General features: G+C 52.6%; 1 protein-coding gene across 1 annotated transcript; it reads right to left on the bottom strand.

Moving 5' to 3' along the window:
• Positions 1–10,305: 10,305 nt before the first annotated feature.
• Positions 10,306–18,927, bottom strand: LOC123344597 (dual oxidase maturation factor 1-like). Its single transcript, XM_044980985.1, has 6 exons — positions 18,781–18,927; positions 16,841–16,898; positions 14,759–14,893; positions 14,334–14,547; positions 12,464–12,678; positions 10,306–10,526 (listed from the first exon to the last, which is right to left on the bottom strand). The coding sequence occupies exons 1-6, from the start codon at positions 18,925–18,927 to the stop codon at positions 10,306–10,308; spliced, it is 990 nt and encodes a 329-aa protein (XP_044836920.1).
• Positions 18,928–20,170: the final 1,243 nt, after the last annotated feature.

Below are 20,170 nucleotides of genomic sequence, written 5' to 3'. Positions count from 1 at the left end.
CTCCTGGGATGGGGTGGGGGTCACAGGTGCTGCCACAGTGAGTCCAAGCCAGGCTCCATCCAGTCTAGTGCCCAACAGCAGGCCTCCCTGGAGGGCTCAAGAATCCCCACACTGGACAACGATGCACTAAGCCAGCCACAGCTGTAGCCTGCTCCCGAGCACAGGATATCAGGGCCCTGAAGGCCAGGGTTTAGATACCGTCTAAACAATCACCTGTGGAACTGTGCATGGAATTCTTCCAATTCCTAGAAATGTCTAATCCTTTTGGGGGATCCTCCTATGTCCTTGGCTCAACAATGTCATGTGGCAGCGAGTTCCCCAGATGAATTATGGGTGGTGTAAAAAAGTATTTTCTTTCATCCTTTTTATTTCAATGACTGTTCATACATCCATCTACCTACACCACACACACCCCTTAACCCTCTCTATGTATTTGGTTCAAATTATTTTTATTTTTTTTAACTGAAGCATGGGGCATTGATAACACTTTTCACTGGGAAAAACAAACATTTTTATTTAAATGTTTCATTTGTCAAAGAAAATTTCAAAATAAACCATTTTGCCAGGATTGGGCCCATGTTAAGAGCACCGTGAAAAAGTCAAAGTGCTTGAAACGATGGGAAACTAGAAGTGGGGCTGGTGCTGTTCTTCTCGGAGGATGTGATTCTCACTGACACTAATGCCATGCCTACACGTATGGCACTGCAGCAGCCCAATACAGCCACGCCGCTGCAGCACGCCTGGTGAAGACGCTCTATGCTGACGGGAGAGAGCTCTCCCATCGCCATAAAAACAACCCACCTCTGCAAGTGGCAGAAGCGATGTCAGCAGGCGACACTTTCCAGCTGACACAGCACTGTGCACATGAGCACTTGTGTCGGTGTAACTATGTCGCCCAGCAGAGGGTGGTTTATTCACACCTCTGAAGTGACATAAGTTATGCCAACATAGGCTACACAGGAAGGCTGCACCTCGTTAAAGCAGTGTTAACTGCTCCATGGACACCCTTATTCCGGTTGAAGAGGGGCTCGTTTCTGTCCAGTTTAATTGATTCCTAGGGCTTGTCTACATGGCAAGTTACTGTGAGGCAAGCTGGGGTTTGAATCTGCAGTGTGCCAACTTGCTGCGCAGTATCAGCCCCTGGGGTACATTCAGTGCACAGTAGCAGTGTCCACAGGGGATGTGTAGACACCACAGGCTGGTGTGCTGTAGATTTAGACCCTGTGTCGCAGTGCAGAAACTCACAATGGGGATAAGTCCCTAACTAAAATTACGCTACAGCAAAGTCTGGTTTAAAACTGAGATCACGGTGTCCACAAAGACTCTAGCACTGTTGTGGCATGGCACCCACCTCTCACGAGTGCCGCCTTCTGGACGGGTGTGTCAGCATCCCACGCCTGGCCTCAGGCTGTACCCCCCAGGGCTTCCTCCCTGGAGGCAATGCTTTTGCCCTCTTACTCCATTCTGGCCCCAGCTCTCCAACCAGGCCTCTTAACAGTTCATATCCCCTTGTAGGGGCTTATCTCTGTCCAACAGTAGGCCACTTCCCCAGGGGCCTATGGGGGGACCCAGGCCCACCCCCTATTTCAGGTCCCAGCCCAGGAACCCTAAGAATAGCAGCCACATGCCACTATGTCCCTTTAACTACACTGCTTTCCATTCTCTGGGCCATTTCCCCCAGCAGGGATGGATTAACCTTTTGTGGGCCCCTATGTAGTCAGTGTGGGCTCCGAGTGTGGGCCTGGTGTGGCAGTGCCATAGTATACCCGGTACTGAATCTCAGACATTTTTCATTTTGATCACACCCCTCTACATGACTGTATGCATTGCCATACACAGCTCCCTCAGCCCCCCATTTTCTCATTGAGCTGTACACCCATGTGAGTTTACCAGTGTCCACAGTGAGCAGAACTTTCATAATGATCAGGGAAACTCCCCACAGATTTATCTACTTCCTCATTCAGACCTTCACTAGCCATGTCTCCAGTACCACCCTATGTCACCAGTCACTGCATGTGGTTCTGGTCTCAGCTCAAAGTTCCAAAGCCAGCAGATACCTGATCAATTCTGATAAATCCCTCCCTGAGCACCCACCCTGCCATTTGAGCAAGCCACTTGCAAACACCATTTCCCCAAAGTGAGGACTTAGCCCTTGGGAATCTGAAGACACCAGCCTCTCTCTCTCTGCTCCCATCTACATGCTGGTCTGCTTCCTGATCACCACACCTCTCCCCATGCTCGTTTCCTTTCTACTTTGGACATGCTCCCCAACCAGCTGGGGCCATTCTCCCGCTGCAAGCCTGACCTGCTTCCTCTTTGCCTGCTTCCCTTGACATTCCTTTCCTACTGGTGACCTCTGCTCCTTGAGGCTAATTCCAGTTTCTGTATCTGCTCTAGTTTAATGGTCCCCAGTAGTCACAGAGCCACCTGCAACTTCTCTGGCTATAGCCATGGGGCCAATTGCTGGCCTTAGACAGGTGCACCTACTAGCTGTGGGAGGGGCAGCAATTCCAAGGCTGAGCATGCTTGAACCTTGCAATGGCAGCACTAGGGACTCTTAATTCTCAGCGCTGGCCCTAGGCAGCTGCAGACTCTGCAGTTAAGTGCTTCCCTCCTCTAGGCCATGGCTTTAAGTACATGAGATGTCCATCACCTGCAGCAGAGGACACCACTTTCCACGCACCCCTCAGCTAGCACAAAGTTGAGCAGAAAGTGCAGCCTGAATGATTTTGGAGGCTGGGATGCCAGGAGGTTCCCATCCCTTAGCAGCAGCTCTGCAACAAGCTCACATGGCCCCCCTCCACTGTGAGACCAGGACCCTGTGAAGACAGTGGACTTACCCTGTGTATAACCAGTTCTGTCCAAAGCCTGAAGTGAGTGGGAGTCTTTTCATTATCTTTAATGGGCTGTGTGTAGAAGCAAAGGACCCCATTCTAGACTCTAGGAGCAAAGTGCATTCTATGCTGCACTGATTTGCTATTGTAACAGGAAGGTCTCACATTACCTAGTGAATAAGCAACACCTCCTACAGCACCTAACTTTTTCTGAGAGGCTTCCCACCCAATTACTAAATGTAAACCTGCTTCGCTTACAAAGGCTGAAAATATCAGGTAGTATGGTCACAAAAGCAAGGCACTTCTGACTTCAGTAGGAATTTTGGATGTGCAAAGAACACAGACAGGACTGGTTCCTGCACGGTTACAGAACTGCAGTAAAGTGGAACAATTTTCAGCTTGTGTGATTGGAGGAGAGCTGGATCCATATTCTAAGACTGTCCCACATAAATGAGGAAAAGTTGAGGTGCCTTTTGTGGCAGAGCTCTGACCTTGCCCCCGTGGGTCCTGTGCTTCTAGGCAGTTTATGCTAGCCTCAGTGGCTCACTGTGACCCTCCATGTAGCCCTTCTCTCCCTAGGGCCAGGAGTACAGTCTACTGAGCCCTTTTCATCATAGGCCAGCAAGGAGGTTGGTGAGAGAACTCCCACAGTCTCTGTTGTCCCTGGGGGCTTATTTCAGAACAGTTTAGCCTCCTGTCCTGACAGGTGCCTGACTTTCCCTCCCAGGAGATGTTCCCATAGTGGTGGGTTGGGGGGAACCCAGGCCCACCCTCTACTCTGAGTTCTGGCCGAGGGATCCTAATGGTAGCAGCTGTTGGCAGCCGACCTTTCACTGCCAGAGTTGCTACATTTCCCTGGGCCACTTCCCCACAGCTCTCCTGCTTCTCCCTTCTTCACCCTTACCTTAGGACCCCCTTAACAATGGTTTGAGGGTGTCTTCATTAATTAGCCCTTCAGCTGCACTTCCTCTCCTCTGTCTGACTGGAGTGAGCCCTTTTTATAGTATCAGTGGGGCCTTAGAGTCAGGTGGTCACATTAGCTTAACGGCCTCACCTGACTCTTTGCAGGTTAATTAGTCAGGTGTTCTCATTAGCCTGGAGCAGCCCCTGCTCTGGTCAGTCAGGGAACAGAAAACTGTTAATCCAGTGGCCAGTATATCTGCCTTCTGCTGTACCCAACTGGCCTGGGTCTATCACACTTTGTTATTCTTTTGTTCCACTCTTCATTTCTATGGGGAATCTGCTAATGCAGTATTACTGCCTTCCTTTTAAACAAAGGAAACTAAAATGGTAATGGCTGTTCAAAATAGCAATTCCAGTCCCCGTTAGCACTGGGGAGATGCCAGCATTTGTTGCTTAATTTTATCCTACTTTTTCTACAGCAAGTTACAGTGGATCAGCCTATTTGATTTGGGAGAAATGAAGTAACAGCAGCCTAAACTGAGTTTGAGCACTCCTGAATTTTGAGAGTGTTCAAATCTGGAAGGAAGGTGCTAGATTCCCTTTCTGAATATTAGATAAATCTGGAAAGGAAAAGCCAATTTCTGCTTCCATGGCTCAGACGTGGAAATCCTCCAACGTGCCTGGTACTGTATCTAAAGCTGCCCAGGTCCTCTAGTAGAGCCTTCCCTCCCTTACTTATCACTTTAACTTCTGGTGGGATCCACATACCTCCCTTGCTAGGCTTTAGATAGAGAGGTGCACTGTCCATTTAGTCCCCACAATTCCTTCTTTGGGAGCCACCACATGAGGTCACACCAGCATCCCTCATCCAGTTTGGGGAAGTCTTCAGAGGGTGATATCTGGGCCACAGCCTTCTATACTCCTTGGGCATACTTGTTCCTCATTCACAGTGCCACCCCCTTCTAGCAGCCAGCTCTCCATTCACAGCAAGCTGCAGCACATGGGGTCTCAGCTTCCCCACTCCCTTTCCTGTTGATAGCTGCCAAGGGAATGCTGGGAAATGTTGTTCTTTCCCTGCTCTAGGGCCAGCTCTATAGGCAGGGAGCTAGCCAAGGAACTACAGCTCCCAGGCCCCCTTGGGTTCTCAGCTCCCATGCTGGATCCCTGCTGCTCCAAGGCTTGCTCTTAGGGCCTCTGCTTCTGCAGCACTGCAAGAGGGGAGGAAGTGAATATTATGGGGCTCCCTCTGAGCTTTGGCCCAGTGCTATGGAGCCATTGGCACCAGGGTAAATCTGGTACTGCCCCTGGCACCAGCCTTCACCAATACTTCACCCTTACCATAGGGCTCATCTAAGTTCAGGCCCAGCAGCCAGCCAGAAGGGCTTCCTCACTCTTCCTGTCCCTGCCAGCACTAAGCTATCTGCAGTGCTGCTGTTCTTTTTAGCCAGCTAGGAGCACCATCTACATTCCTCTAGCTCCAGCAACAAACTGAGTCTATCTCTGTTGCTGTAGCTCCTTTTATATGGGCCTCCTGGGCCCTGATTGGCTGCTCCCTGCTGCCTCTGATTGGCTGCTTCCCCTGCAGCTACTTTAGGACTCCTCTACGGTTCCTGTCGTGGGATGGGTGTGGCAGGACACTGAGGTCTCCAGCAAGGGGCCTCTGGGCCTAGTCTACCCCATCACAGGCACTAAATCAGTTTAAAATCACACCTTAAATTAAACCAGTTACATTAACCATTTTCATGTAGCTAATCCCAAAATGCTTTACAATAGCAGTGTGAAGGGCCCTTAATGTGACACCTGCTAAGCAGGATTTAGTGTGAATGCAACCGAGAACCCACTCAGGGTACTTTGTTGAGGGAGATCAAATCTTAGTAAAATGGCAATAATAGGTGACTTCCACTGCTCACACATAAGCTGGTGAAATGTCGGGGGCGGGGGGTGAGAGTGAGAGAAGAGACTGTTGGCACCTTACATGAGTGTCCCTTGAAGGAGCTAGTTCTATAGCATTCAAGAGGTGAGGCGATGCTCAGTTCAGTCCTAAGTCACTCACCAGAGATGGTTCAAGAAGTGAGTATTGCTGAGCCACCAAATAAGAGCCAGTGACCGCGGTCTAATTAATTTCCATGTCCCTGGAGGAGAAATCTTATAAAAAACATCTCGGCGCCACGAATCTTTAGACAGCAGGATTCCAAAAAAAACCCCAATACAACTCACCAAAAAGACCCTCAAATAAAAGGGGAGACAATCCGAATCCTCACCCTTGGCGTCAAGACTCTTCACACTAAAGGACAAAACACGGGAGAGCTGGGCCAAAGCATTCTGTCTCAGGGATCTGGCTATGGAACCTGCATCCAGAGTAGACCCAGCGAGGGTAGAGTCTGACCATCTTTAGGAAACACGGCAGAACCTCCTCCTTTGAAAAGGTCTTTCTACTGTAAAAAGGACACTCACAGCATGAACACCCCCTTCTACCTACAAACGGCCACCCAGCTCTCAAAACAACCCTGGAAACCTGAAACCAATCACCTAAAGAATCCCCAAGACTAATAAATTAATACAATTTGAAAAACACTCAAAGCCTCCTACAAGCCGAGATTTTACCCTGAAAGGGGTGAAGTGCCCGAGACCTATGAAGTGCACTAGGAACTTCGCTAGCACTATTGATTTTAAGTGGCCGGTGCTGCAGTGATGGGTGGCAGGATAAACCCCAAAGAGAGAGAGGTTTTAAGAGGGTATTTAAAGCAAACAGGTATCCTTTGGAAAACCGAAATCCAGCCTCAATGGCATAACCTTCAGCAGGTTCAATGCATGACAGAGACTGGGAGGGTGAAGAGGGAACCTGATGAGCAAACAGCCATGGACACAAAAACAATACACAAAAACTCCTCCAAGTATCTCAGGAGCAGGAAGCCTCTGAGAGGATGAGTGGGTCTGCTGGGGACAGACACTGAAGGGAAGCTAAATGCATCACTCTCCAGCATGAAGTGGGTGAGGAGATTACCTCAGACCTACTCTCTTCAGATAGCAAAGATGAGGCGCTGTCAGACTGAGGTCTCAGAGGAGGAGGTGCTGGGACAAGCTACATTAAAGAACAGCCAGATCACCAAGACTAGGTGGTAAGTATCAGAGGGGTAGCCATGTTAGTCTGGATCTGTAAAAAGCGACAAGAGTCCTGTGGTACCTTATAGACTAGCAGACGTATTGGAGCATAAGCTTTTGTCAGATGCATGTAGTGGAAGTTTCCAGAAGCAGGTATAAATATGCAGGCAAGAATCAGTCTAGAGATAACGAGGTTAGTTCAATCAGGGAGGATGAGGCCCTCTTCTAGCAGTTGAGGTGTGAACACCAAGGGAGGAGAAACTGTTTTTGTAGTTGGCTAGCCATTCACAGTCTTTGTTTAATCCTGAGCTGATGGTGTCAAATTTGCAAATGAACTGAAGCTCAGCGGTTTCTCTTTGAAGTCTGGTCCTGAAGTTTTTTTGCTGCAGGATGGCCACCTTAAAATCAGCTATTGTGTGTTCAAGGAGATTGAAGTGTTCTCCTACAGGTTTTTGTATATTGCCATTCCTAATATCTGACTTGTGTCCATTTATCCTTTTATGTAGGGACTGTCCAGTTTGGCCGACATACATAGCAGAGGGGCATTGCTGGCACATGATGGCGTATATTACATTGGTGGATGTGGTGAATGAACCAGTGATGTTGTGGCTGATCTGGTTAGGTCCTGTGATGGTGTCGCTGGTGTAGATATGTGGGCAGAGTTGGCACTGAGGTTTGTTGCATGGATTGGTTCCTGAGTTAGAGTTACTATGGTGCGGTGTGTGGTTGCTAGTGAGAATATGCTTAAGGTTGGTGGGTTGTCTGTGGGCGAGGACTGGCCTGCCTTCCAAGGCCTGTGAAAGTGTGGGATCATTGTCCAGGATGGGTTGTAGATCACTGATGATGCGTTGGAGAGGTTTTAGCTGATGACTGTAGGTGATGGCCAGTGGAGTTCTGTTGGTTTCTTTCTTGGGCTTGTCTTGCAGCAGGAGGCTTCTGGGTACACGTCCGGCTCTGTTGATTTGTTTCCTTACTTCCTTGTGCAGATATCGTAGTTTTGAGAATGCTTGGTGAAGATCTTGTAGGTGTTGGTCTCTGTCTGAGGGATTGGAGCAAATGCAGTTGTACCTCAGCGCTTGGCTGTAGATGATGGATCGTGTGGTGTGTCCGGGATGGAAGCTGGAGGCATGAAGGTAGGCATAGTGGTCGGTGGGTTTTTGGTAGAGGGTGGTGTTAATGTGACCATCACTTATTTGTACCGTGGTGTCTAGGAAGTGGACCTCCCATGTAGATTGGTCCAGGCTGAGGTTGATGGTAGGGTGGAAGCTGTTGAAATCATGGTGGAGTTCTTCCAGAGTCTCCTTCCCATGGGTCCAGATGATGAAGATGTCATCAGTGTAGTGTAGGTAGAGAAGGGGTGTGAGTGGACAAGAGCTGAGGAAGCGTTGTTCCAGGTCAGCCATAAAAATGTTGGCATATTGTGAGGCCATGCAGGTGCCCACAGCGGTGCCACTGGTCTGAAGGTATATATTGTCACCACATTTGAAATAATTGTGCATGAGGATAAAGTCACAGAGCTCAGCAACCAGTTGTGCTGTGATGTCATCAAGTATACTGTTCCTGACAGCTTGTATTCCATCTGTGTGTGGGATGTTTGTGTAGAGAGCCTGCACATCCATGGTGGCTAGGATGGTGTTCTCTGGAAGATCAACAACGTATTGTAGTTTTCTCCAGAAATCAGTGGTGTTATGGAGATAGCTGGGAGTACTGGTGGCGTAGAGTCTGAGTAGAGAGTCCACATATCTGGATAGTCCTTCAGTGAGAGTGCCAATGCCCGAGATGATGGGGTGGCCAGGATTTCCAGGTTTGTGGATCTTGGGTAGTAGATAGAATAACCCTGGTCAGGGCTCTAAGGGTATGTTGATTTGTTCCTGTGTTAGTGTAGGGAGTGTCCTGAGTAGATGGTGCAGTTTCTTAGTATATTCCTCAGTGGGACCTGAGGAAAGTGGCATCCATCCAAGAGTTTTGAAAGAGCTCACTGAAATCAGCTCTGGTCCTGTCAGGCTGGGGGATCCTCAGGGAGCCTTATTACAGTGCCAGGGGATAGGCGCCATCTTTATGAGTTTCCAGGAGGTACTTGATCCCCACTACGCCCCAGACCCCACCCCCACCCTACCCCTTCCCCCAAGCCCCCACCCTGCCTCTTCCCTCCCCTGCTCCACCCCATTCAGCCCCTTCCCCCAAGCGCACCCCCTCCCCCCCCACCGCCTCCTGCACACCGATGAACAGCTGACCTGCAGCAAGTGGGAGGCTCTGGGAGGGAGTGGGAGGAGTTGATTGGTGAGGCCGCGGGTGGGCAGGAGGCACGGGGGGGGAGAAAGAGGAGCTGATGGGGAGGGGCTGCCAGTGGAAGCTGAGCACCCACTATTTTTTTTCTATGGAGCACCCATGGAGTCAGCACCTAGGTCCAGGGGAACAGTGTGAAACAACCTTTGCAGAGAGAGTGATAAAGCATCTAGATGGGCGCTAGGTGAGGGATGAACCAGCTTGGTGCCAAGGAAGGACAATCATGTCTCTGCAGTCTTCTGGCACACTTTGACCACCCCAGAAAGCAGGACCAAATGGCGCGCTGCCTGATTGTATTGATTTGGACTTTCAAAACTCCTTCCATAAAGGCCCTCGCAAGAAGCTTGTAAGGAAACTAAGTAGTACTGGAGGGAGAGGGGAAGAATTCCTGCCTGGGATCAGAAATTGACCCGGGTATGTCTATACAGCAGCAGGGAGGTGTAATTCGCAGCGTGGGCAGATATACATGCACTAGCTATGCTCAAGGGAGCACCTAGAAATAGCAGTGTGGCCACCCGAGTACAAGCCCCCCCGACCCCTGGGTAATTCTCGTGTGGCTAGCATCCCACAGCCTTGCTGCTATTTTTAGGTACTAGCTCCAGCCGAGCTAGCTGGGGTCTGTCTGCCCGCACTGGGAATTACCCCTGCAGGTGCTGTGCAGCCGTACCCGAGAGAAACGAAGAAAAACGAGGAATAAATGACCGGTTTTTAGGTAACAGCGGTGGCTGCCCAGGGTGGCATACCAGGGCTGTGTTGTTTAATACCTTCCCGAATGACCTAGAAGAGGAAGGGAGCAATGGCAACAACTATTGAGCTTAGGCAAGACTAAGGGACCTAGGGAAGCTGGGGGATGGCCAGTGGAATTCAGGCTTGGCTACTGGAAGGCAATGCACATTAGCTGCTCAGACACATGGCTGGGTCCTACACAATGCACAACCACTCGGGGGGAAGAGCTGGCCGTCGCTGGGAGCAGCTTGAGGCTAGATGGGCCCCAGGCTTGTTCAGGCCATGCCTACATGCCTCGTGTGGCTGTGCAGAGCTGTGCAGAGGGGGGCAGTTAATGGTGGACAGGCCACAAGAACGCCCTCACCCAGCCCGGGCACAGGCTGCTACCACCTTCCCATCTTGGCTCAGCTCCGCCAGGCAGGCAGGGGAATGGCGGGAACCCAGCAGGGATTCCCTACAGCTGAGTAACCATCACTTTGCAATGCTCGCTCAGGGGCGCCAGGAGCATGTCCTGCTCAGAGGAGCTTGCTTTGTCTCTCAGGGATCGCTGGACAGGCCCCTCTTCTTCCTCTTCCTCTCTCCCTTCCTTACTCAGATTAAAGACCAGCTTCAGCTTCTCAGGCTGCACAGAATTCAGGACGATCATGCCCAGCCCCAGCAGGAAGCACAGCAGCCCTGCAACGCAACATGGGGGGACTAGTTACAGGCTGCATATCTGGACCTTTCCTGCACTATACTACCTCTGTGCCACCAGAGGGCTCCCTGTGCCTGGCAGAGCCTCATGGCCAACTACACAGGCTTTGGCGCCACTCTGCTCTGACGGTGCAGTGCGAAGCAGTCCATGATTTGGGACATGGTGAGCAGAATGGACTATAGCAGTGGTCCCCAACCTTTTCATCTGGTGGTGGAGCACCCGCCGAAATGCTGCCGAATTTCTGCGGCATTTTGGCGGTGACGCCTCTCGATGATGTCACTTGCTGCCAACAAATGACATCATCGAGAGACGTTGCCGCCGAAACGCCGCAGAAATTCGGCGGCATTTCGGCGGATGCTCTGCCGCCGGCCAGGACACGGGCGCATTTAGATGCCCCCGCAGGTGCCATGGCGCCCACAGGCACCGCGTTGGGGACCCCTGGACTATAGTATCCCAGGGGAGGCCTCCCTGTCGCATGTCATAACAAAACAGAACTCTGTGCTTGAAAAACTAAACCGCATCTCTATGGAGAGAACTATTTACAGAGCTGCTGCAACAGCATCTAGCATTCCAGCCATATGCACACTGACCGACGGCCTGGTTCCTCTTCCATTCCCTTCCCTCCTGCAACTTTGCTGCACCCTTCAAGTTCCATGCAGATTGCTACCGCTTTATATAACACAGTATCCTCCGTATTATCCATCTTGTTCCTTGTGCACATTAACATCTTGTTCGCTTTGCAGATTGCTACTATTGTTGCACACTGAGCAGGACATCACTGAGCTGTCTCCAGTGAGCCTTGCCCCTTTCCTCAGTAGTTACAGATAATTTAGAACCCACTAGTGAGTCTGAATAGCTAAAACTGCTGTTTCCAATGTGCATGACATTACATTCAACAGCACTGAATGCCATCTGCCATTATATACCCCCCAATCATGTAGCTTGGTTAGCTCTTTCTAAAATTCCTCACGCTCTTCTCCAATTTTGCCCATCCTCAATATTTTTGGGTCATCTGCCAATTTTACTACCTCGCTGCTCAGTTCTTTTTCCAGATCTTTAATAAATGTATCAAACCAGTCCTAGATTTACTGCTCCAATATTAGCAGAGTTGAATACGCCAAACCTTGAAGTCACTTGCTCATACTGTACTGGTGAATGCCTTCTTTGAAAATACACCAACTCTTTCCATGATGGGCATGAATTTCCAATGCTTTTCCTCTTGCACTGTTATCCAGGGCTTAACTTGTGCCAGGGCTTGCCAGGGTTGAGCCCCCAGTACCTCTAGGTTTGGCAGTTCAGAGCCCCAGCACTTCTGGGCTTGGCAGTTCACAGCTCCGGCACCTCTGGGCTTGCCGCATCAGTTATGAAAGTAACAAAATTACTGGAGCTCCAGCACCCAACCGCTTGAGCCCTGGCACCTCTTTTGGTACAAATTAAGCACTGCTGCTATCCCAACAGTGGGGAGGGATTCAGGTAAATGGGATTACCCACCCCAAGGAGAAGCAGAAATTTGCTGTCTGATTAGAAACCTCTAATTTGTCTGACTAGGCATTTAATCAAATCCAAGGCCCTAGGGGGCCCATGAGCTGCAATGTTGCTCTGACCCATCTCTCCAGAATCACAGCCCAGGGCCCTCTCCTTCCTCATGACTAATGTAATACTGCATTTGGGGTCCAGAAAGAACTTTCTCAAGGGGCTTTTAGAGTCCTGGGCAATGTTCCCCTGGAGCTCTGAGCCAGTTTTCCCTTGTGAAATCAGGTGGAAGCATCCCACACCATCAGTTTCCTGGGGCCAAGTGCGGCGTGGGGGGAGCTGGTGGCCTTTGGTCCCACCTGTCTCCTTCTCTGTGTTGCTAGGTCACACAGTAGCACTGAAGAAGAGGAAAACCCCAGTTCACTCCAAGGAGCAGCCCACTGACCTGTTGCTAGCGTGAGCCAGAAGGATGCCCCATAGACAGTCTGCAAGGAGGCTGGACCGAACCGGATGGTGCACATTGGGGAGTTCCTCGCAACAGAGAAGAAGAGCAATGAGCAGATCAGCAGCGCTGCCGTGAGCAGGATCATGTAGCTTCCATACAGCAGGATTGGCATGGAGAAGAGCATGTTGGAAATCAGCCAGGTGCAGAAGGCCAACCTGCGAGAGAGCAGTGGGGTTGAAAGGAGAGGCCATCCCTCGCTTTTACACTGACCTGCTTTGGGCTGCTCCCGAGCCCTTCTCTCCGACCCCTAGTGGGCAGCATCCTCATCACCTGCCCCTGCGGTCATCAACCTTTGCACTGGTATAAAGGGCTACAGAGAGCAAGGCCCACAGATCCCATGGCCTCTGCACTGAACCCAACCTCCCGCCTCGCCCGAGAGGCACTTCCGGCTGAGCTCAGCCCCGGTGTAATGCTACTGAATTCCAGGGATGGCTTTGTTAGAGGAGCCCAGTTGGACACACTTGCCCTTGAAACCACTTTCTCCTCGGCAACAGGGAGGACTGGGGACGGTGATAGTGTGCAGTGAGAACTGGGCTAAGTGTGCAAGTGTAGGGGTCCCAGTGCTCACAGGACACATGCGCCTCTTCACTCCTCAACTAGGGGAACATCTCCCTTTGAGAGGCCTCGGAATCCATGGGACCAGGGCCGGCTCCAGGCACCAGCGCAGCAAGCTGGTGCTTGGGGCGGCCCATGGAAGGAGGTGGCAAGTCCAGGTCTTCGGGGGCAATTTGGCAGCAGGTCCCTCAGTCCCTCTGCCGCTGAATTTCCGCCGAAGAATGAAGCGGCGGCGGTAGAACAGCCGCCGAAGTGCCGCCGATCCCGGCTTTTTTTTTTTCTCTTCACCGCTTGGGGAGGCAAAAAAGCTGGAGCCAGCCCTGCATGGGACATGTGCATACAGAAGAATTTCCTAACTACCCATGCCAGATGGCATTATCAAGGGACACACCTGCTCTGTGATGCCAGGCCCCCCACAGCGGCATTGCCAGGGGGTGCTCTGGATATTGATAAACACTTCTTGGGAGATGACCCCCACCGTTCTAAAGCAAGACCCTACAGCAGTTTGGGCCAGGGAGTGACAAAGAACATGGTACCCCACTGACGCTGCAGGAGGGCTTTTGGGAGGCAGAATGCAATTACCAGAGGCGGAGTTTGGCTGGGATGAGACCTAACATCCCTAGTTCTGCAAAAATGCCATGTAACCATAACTGACCATGGGTGGCCAGGGCCTTGGCTGTGTCTCCTCCAGGATTGGCACCTCCACCTGTCCCCTAAGTGATGCACTGAATCGTCACTAACTGAGAACGAAGAGTACCAGCTACAGAACCACCAATTTCTGGAGCATCTCAGAGGGGTTCTTGTCACCCAATTACTGGCCTTGCTTAGCTTCTGAGCTGGCATGGCAGCAGGTCATGAACCCAGCTAAGTAAACCTTAGCTCAGTGCTAAGAGCATCTAGATAACTCTGCAGACCACTCATCAGTGGAGCAACCTGTCAGATGCTATTCAAGCCTTGGACAGTCATTTCCTAAGGATGGTTTATGGCCAATGAAATCAGTCCCGGTATGATGCTACATTGAGCTGCACACTGTGCATCTCAGGAAGCTACTGAAGTTCTTTAAAAAGCGACAAAGAGTCCTGTGGCACCTTATAGACTAACAGACGTATTGGAGCATAAGCTTTCGTAGGTGAATACCCCCTTTGTCAGGGTGAAGTGGGTGAATACCCACTGAAGTTCTTTGACCTTCTACCCAAGAGGAGCCCCTTCCTTTGTGGACGGTTCTCCCAAGGCGCGGCGTCTTGCTGGGCCTTACCACAGAGTGACAGAGGTATAGTGGCCGGAGATCCTGTACTGGCTGTGCACGCCACACGGGCTGTGCTGGCTAAACTTCTCTGCCACATACAGGATGGGGCTGGGCAGCCCCTTCGCCAGGCTGTGCGCGTAGATGCAGGTGTAGTCTGCTCCCAAGTGCCAGGCAAAATGTTCGTTGTAGTTGATGGTTTCGCTGATCTGATTCACTGGGTTCCCTGCAGGAAAGAGACGTGTTTCCGTTCTGCAGAAGATCAAGGAGACCGAGCACATGGGGAAGGGGAGCTGGGAAGAGCGCTCAGTCACCCAAGGGCAGGTCACTTTTGCTGATCTTACCTCCCCTCTGTCCTGCCAACCTGCCCCGGGGGAGCTGAAAGACCCCAGTGCCTCCCCCTCCTACTCGCACTTGACTCAAAGACCTGGACTCACCCACTAGCGTGATGTTGACCCCAGCCAAGCCGATATGCAGGCCAATTTCTGCGTTCACTATGGCGTGGCTGAAGGATTTGTAGGAGGTGTTCGCCATCACCCGGCCAATCTCCCAGTCCCTGGTGAAGTTAACACCTGTGAACATGGCAGTAATCAGACATAGCCCCTGTGCTATTGAACCAGCCATTGACTGTGCACAAAGATCGAGGGACAAACTCCTTGTCTCCATGGCAGCAGCCAAGCGCCTGTACATCAGAGGGGTGTGCACCAAGAGTGGTCTAACATAAGGCTGCCCTGTAACTGCACCATGTAGACCATGTGGGCGGGCCAACTAGATACCTTCCACAGCATGACGGCAGGGTCTGCGTGGGGCTGTCAGAGCACAGCCCCATCTCAGCGTGATCTCCATGACTGTCCTGCTCAGCTGAACCGCAGGCCACGGTGTGTCCTGCCTGTCCTAGCCCCAGTATGGAGAGCCTCACGTCCCAGCGGAAGACACACCATCAGTGGTGGCCTCTGGTGAGGGGGGCAAAGGCACTGGTCCCCCGTCCCCTCAGCAAAGAGCAGGCCAGGGGCCGCTAGGCTGGGGGCGGGCACTGGGCTCTGCATGGGCATGGGGGGAGCTGGGCTGCTTGCAGGGGCAGTGGAATTTGTGGGGAGGCTTGTTTGCATGGGGCACTGGTTTTGGGGGGATGGGGCTTCGGGTGAACATGAGCAAAGCCATCTGGCCTCTGTGGTGCCCTTGAGCCCCAGAGCATTGCTGGGGAGCCTGAATGACAAATGCACGACCTCAGCTCACCTCTGGGCGGGATTTCACTTTCTGGCCTCTGTGTGAATGACCCGTTCTGCAGCGTAGGGCAAAGGAGCCTGTCGGTCACATGCAGAGGGCAAGCGCTGGCAGCCAGCCCCGAAGGGTTTATTTACTTTGAGATGTACAGCACCCAGCGCTGGCGGTGGCCTGGTCACCGCTCACAGCTTCTGTGCAAGTATGATTGAATCCTGCACATCCGTCCCAGCACAGGCGCTGACTTTTATTTTTCCCAGTGAGTGCTGCACCCCTGCTCTGCCCCGAGGCCCTGCCCCCACTCCGCCCCCTCCCCAGAGGCCCCATCCTGACTCCACCTCTTCCTGCCCTTGCTCCATCTCTTCCCGCTCCCACTCCACCCCCTACCCCAAGGCCCCCCGCCACTCCCTGAGCACCTCCCGCCAGCTGCTGAACAGCTGATCGGTGGCCCCACCAAACAGCTGTGGCTGGTATGTGCTGAGCACCCCCTATTTTTTCTATGGGTGCTTGAGCCCTGGAGCACCCATGGAGTCCGTGCCTCTGGCTTCAGCATCTCCACTCACTGAATGTCAGCGGTCTCGTCTCTGAGAGCTGTCCTTTCCCCAATGCCACCAGGCGGATGGCACCGTGCTGCTGGGATGCCAGGGCACTGCAGCCCTGCATGCCTGAAAGGGATCTCACTGAGCCCAAGGGGAAAGGGCTGGATCGCTATCCCGAGGGACTGCAATTCCCTCGGTACCCATAGATCAGACCCCGCCCCTGCGCACCCTTCCCCACCCTTGCCCCACAACCTTGCCCTAGAAAGGCTGCAGTCAGGAGGTGGTGGCAACTCTCAGCACACCTATCAGCCCAGGCCTCTCTGACGAGGTGCAACAGAGGGTTCCGCTGAGGTGCGAGTGTTTGTGATGCAGACGCATTCGTGACTAGGGGCCCCCAGCAGCTGTCCGGTGGCAGTGGGCTGTGTGTTCTGTCAGTGCCGGGAGATGACCCCCAGAGGAGAGCTGCTTGAATGACTTGTTGCAAATAAATTATCCTAGCAGGGCCAGCCATTCCTCTGCTCGCTAACTGCACTGCTGGAGCCAGCGCCTCGGAATGTTAGTCAAAAAAGGGATCGAGTCGTCTTCTTTCCCCACGGAGTACTCAATGGGACACCCCCCTTTCCTTGATCCTCATCAGCCTTTGCTCTTCCTCGCCTCTCTACTGGGGAGGGCTTCTTGCTATTTCCCGCTTTGTTCCAGCCTCCCTGCCTGAAGGAGCAGATGACTACAGGGAACCGGGGCGTGGCAGCAAGTACTCACTGAGAATCACTGCTCCAATGAAGAGGCTGGTGACCACTCTCAGGAGCCAGAAGAACCTCTGTAGGGAGGACAGGACAGATCAGGAGCCAGCCACATTCCACTATCCAGGCTGTGAACTCAACAGAGGCCAATGGCAGAACCATAGAAGTTCTATTAACTTCATGGTTCCTGTAGGCCAGGGCTGGCCAGGAATTTCTGATCAAAACATTTTTCCTTCAGAAAACAGGGCTTCATTGAAATCACCACTTTCTGTGGGAAAAGATTGATTTCAGAGGGATTTTCCAATGGGAAAATCAAAACAAACGAGTTCAGTTAGAAACCTCAACCCGAAACAAATCACAATGTTTTGGAACCTGCCCCACTCCTGAGTAGGGTGACCAGATAACAAGTGTGAAAAATTGGGACACATTTTTGGAGGTGTGGGGGGGCATAAATGCGTATATAAGACAAAGCCCTTAATATCAGGATGGTCCTGATAATATCGGGATGTCAGGTCACCCTACTCCTGAGCCCCCAGGGCACTGCAGTGGGAGAGGTGGAGTCTGAAACAAACTGAGATGGGACAGGAAACTGCAACTCCCCCGAGTCACTGCGGCAGCTCCCTCACAGGGAAAGACAGCTGTGCATCATGGGAGATGGAGTCCAGCTGTGGAGTGGGGCCTCTAGGGGAAAATGGGGGCAGAGGGCCACAGACCTACAACCCCTTGAGGCACTGCGGTTTCACAGGCCAAAGGAACATTCTGAAATGTTTTGAAAGGTGAAACCTTTCAGCAGGTTGAAAATGAGGTAGCAGTGTTCTGTTTCCATGTTCCCAAATGGAACTTTTCCTGAACTTTTCAATTCACTAGAAGTTTAAACATTGCAACATTTTGTCCCAATTCAGGAAGAAAACATGTCACCATATTGGAATCTGACACCAGACGGGAAACCTGTTGGTTAATCAGGTCTAATGTAAGCACACGTGACCAGGGCTATTGTATTTTATCCCCGTGTTGGGGACAGTCTGAGGTCACAGTGAGGGTTTGGCTTGAAGATGGAGGCAGGGGTGTGTTGGGTGGGGTTTCAGTTGCTACAAGGCCAGTGCATTCCTTGTGGAGGTGTGGAGATTAACTGATAGGACGTGGGGTGTCGTGGCATGTGATGTGTGGCTCTTTTCACTGAAATTCTCCCTGTTTCTATGGGGTTGTGTGGGTGGGTTTCACACATCAGCTGTGAGATGGTGGGACAGATACCACCAAGACTAGAGCTGGGCAGGCGCTGAAAGCAGGACTGGTGCAAGGATATTTTGTGCCTCACAAGTCTGGCAGTTGGTCCAGACCTCCACGAGATGGGGCCAGATATGGGAGTCGGAGCCAGGTCCAGGCTCCAGGCCCACCTCTAGATAACACCCCAGACATTAAAGAGTCCATGAAAGCAGGCTTCTGACCCAGTGTCCTTGGCGAGGCTAGCCTCCTCCATGCTGCTTTTCATTAGGAGGAGTGCCCAGAGTGCATTTCCCCTGGTCAGAGTTGCTGCAATAGCCACTCTAGTTCCCTGGATGGTGACTAGCGACTCGGTTACAGGGGAAGTGATGTGTCCCCCTGGGGTCTCATACACACTGAGTGTGTCGCTGTCTCTCCTTGGGGGAGGGGAGGGCTCTCTGCCTCCTCAGCACTTTAGTGGGTTATTCTAGTGGCCAGATGGCCGCTCACGCCCCCCGCAGCCCCCAGAGTGCCTCCCCAGAATACAAGTTCAATATCATCTGCCCCCAGGGGAGTTCACCCATTCAGAGACAGTGTCAGCTGTTCTGTGCCATCATGGCCTATCAGTCTGTGCCACGTACCCAGCGGCGGAGCTCTGAGTCCACCAGCCAGGAAGAAAGGGGAGAACTCCCCCTTGCTTTTAGACTAGCATGGGGAGCTATGCATCCCCCACCCCCACCACTGAACCCCGGCCCTTACCCCTTTGCCCCGGATTCCAGGCAGGATGAGAATGAACATGGCCAACACGGTGAGGAACACCGAGATGATCAGGACCAAGGTCGTGTTAAAGGGGAAACGCGTCCTGGTGTTGGGGTAGAAGGGGAAGGAGCCATCGAACAAGGTCATCACAGTGCCTGGGAGAGGCAGGAGATCTACAGACACAACACAAGCAGCGAGTCAAACGAATGCTTCTGGCTATTCCTTCCCGCAGAGCAGGGACACACGTCCTCCTCTCTGGAGAACAGAGGAAATATAACCTGGGATACCAGCCCTGCTTCCTCCAGCTCTGCTGGCACCCCTCAGTCCCAGACCACAGCCACCTGCTATCCCAGCCCTGCCCCCCCAGCTCTGCCAGTGCCCCTCAGTCCCAGCCCTGTCCCCCCAGCTCTCCCGGTGCCTCTCAGTCCCAGACCACAGCCCCCCGCTATCCCAGCCCTGCCCCCCCAGCTCTGTCACTGCCCCTCAGTCTCAGACCACAGCCCCCCGCTATCCCAGCCCTGCCCCCCCAGCTCTGTCAGTGCCCCTCAGTCCCAGACCACAGCCACCTGCTATCCCAGCCCTGCCCCCCCAGCTCTGCCAGTGCCCCTCAGTCCCAGCCCTGTCCCCCCAGCTCTGCCGGCGCCCCTCAGTCCCAGCCCACAGCCCCCTGCTATCCCAGCCCTGCCCCCCCAGCTCTGCCGGCGCCCCTCAGTCCCGGCTCACAGCCCCCCTCTATCCCAGCCCTGCCCCCCCAGCTCTGTCAGTGCCCCTCAGACCCAGCCCTGTCCCCCCAGCTCTGCCGGCGCCCCTCAGTCCCAGCCCACAGCCCCCTGCTATCCCAGCCCTGCCCCCCCAGCTCTGCCAGGGCCCCTCAGTCCCAGACCACAGCCACCTGCTATCCCCGCCCTGCCCCCCCAGCTCTGTCAGTGCCTCTCAGTCCCAGCCCTGTCCCCCCAGCTCTGCCGGCGCCCCTCAGTCCCAGCCCACAGCCCCCTGCTATCCCAGCCCTGCCCCCCCAGCTCTGCTGGCGCCCCTCAGTCCCAGACCACAGTCCCCTGCTATCCCAGTCCTGGACACTGTTGTATTAATTTAGATGGAATATAAGGGCCAAAGATGCTATCACAACCCAGTTATTGTTTAACAATAACCAGTTTTGAACAAGGCGTGGGGTTTGGTGTACAGAGACACTTGGCCTGCTCAGGCTCATGGCAAACACACCATTCAACAGTATTTTAACTTTTTATTAAGAATACAAAAAAGAAGGACAAACAGTTAAAGCCTTTGAGATAGGTCGTTTCCCAGCTCAGAAATAGTCCCGCTCACTAGCCCCTGCCCCATCTTTTGAGGGAATCAAAATGCCTAGACCGAACAAGCCATGTTTCAATAAAAT

Source organism: Mauremys mutica, chromosome 11 (assembly GCF_020497125.1).
Source record: "Mauremys mutica isolate MM-2020 ecotype Southern chromosome 11, ASM2049712v1, whole genome shotgun sequence".
In the NCBI taxonomy this organism is placed as follows: Eukaryota; Metazoa; Chordata; order Testudines; family Geoemydidae; genus Mauremys; species Mauremys mutica.
The sequence above is the reverse complement of the archived record's forward strand: the minus strand, read 5'-3'. Positions and strand labels throughout refer to the sequence as shown.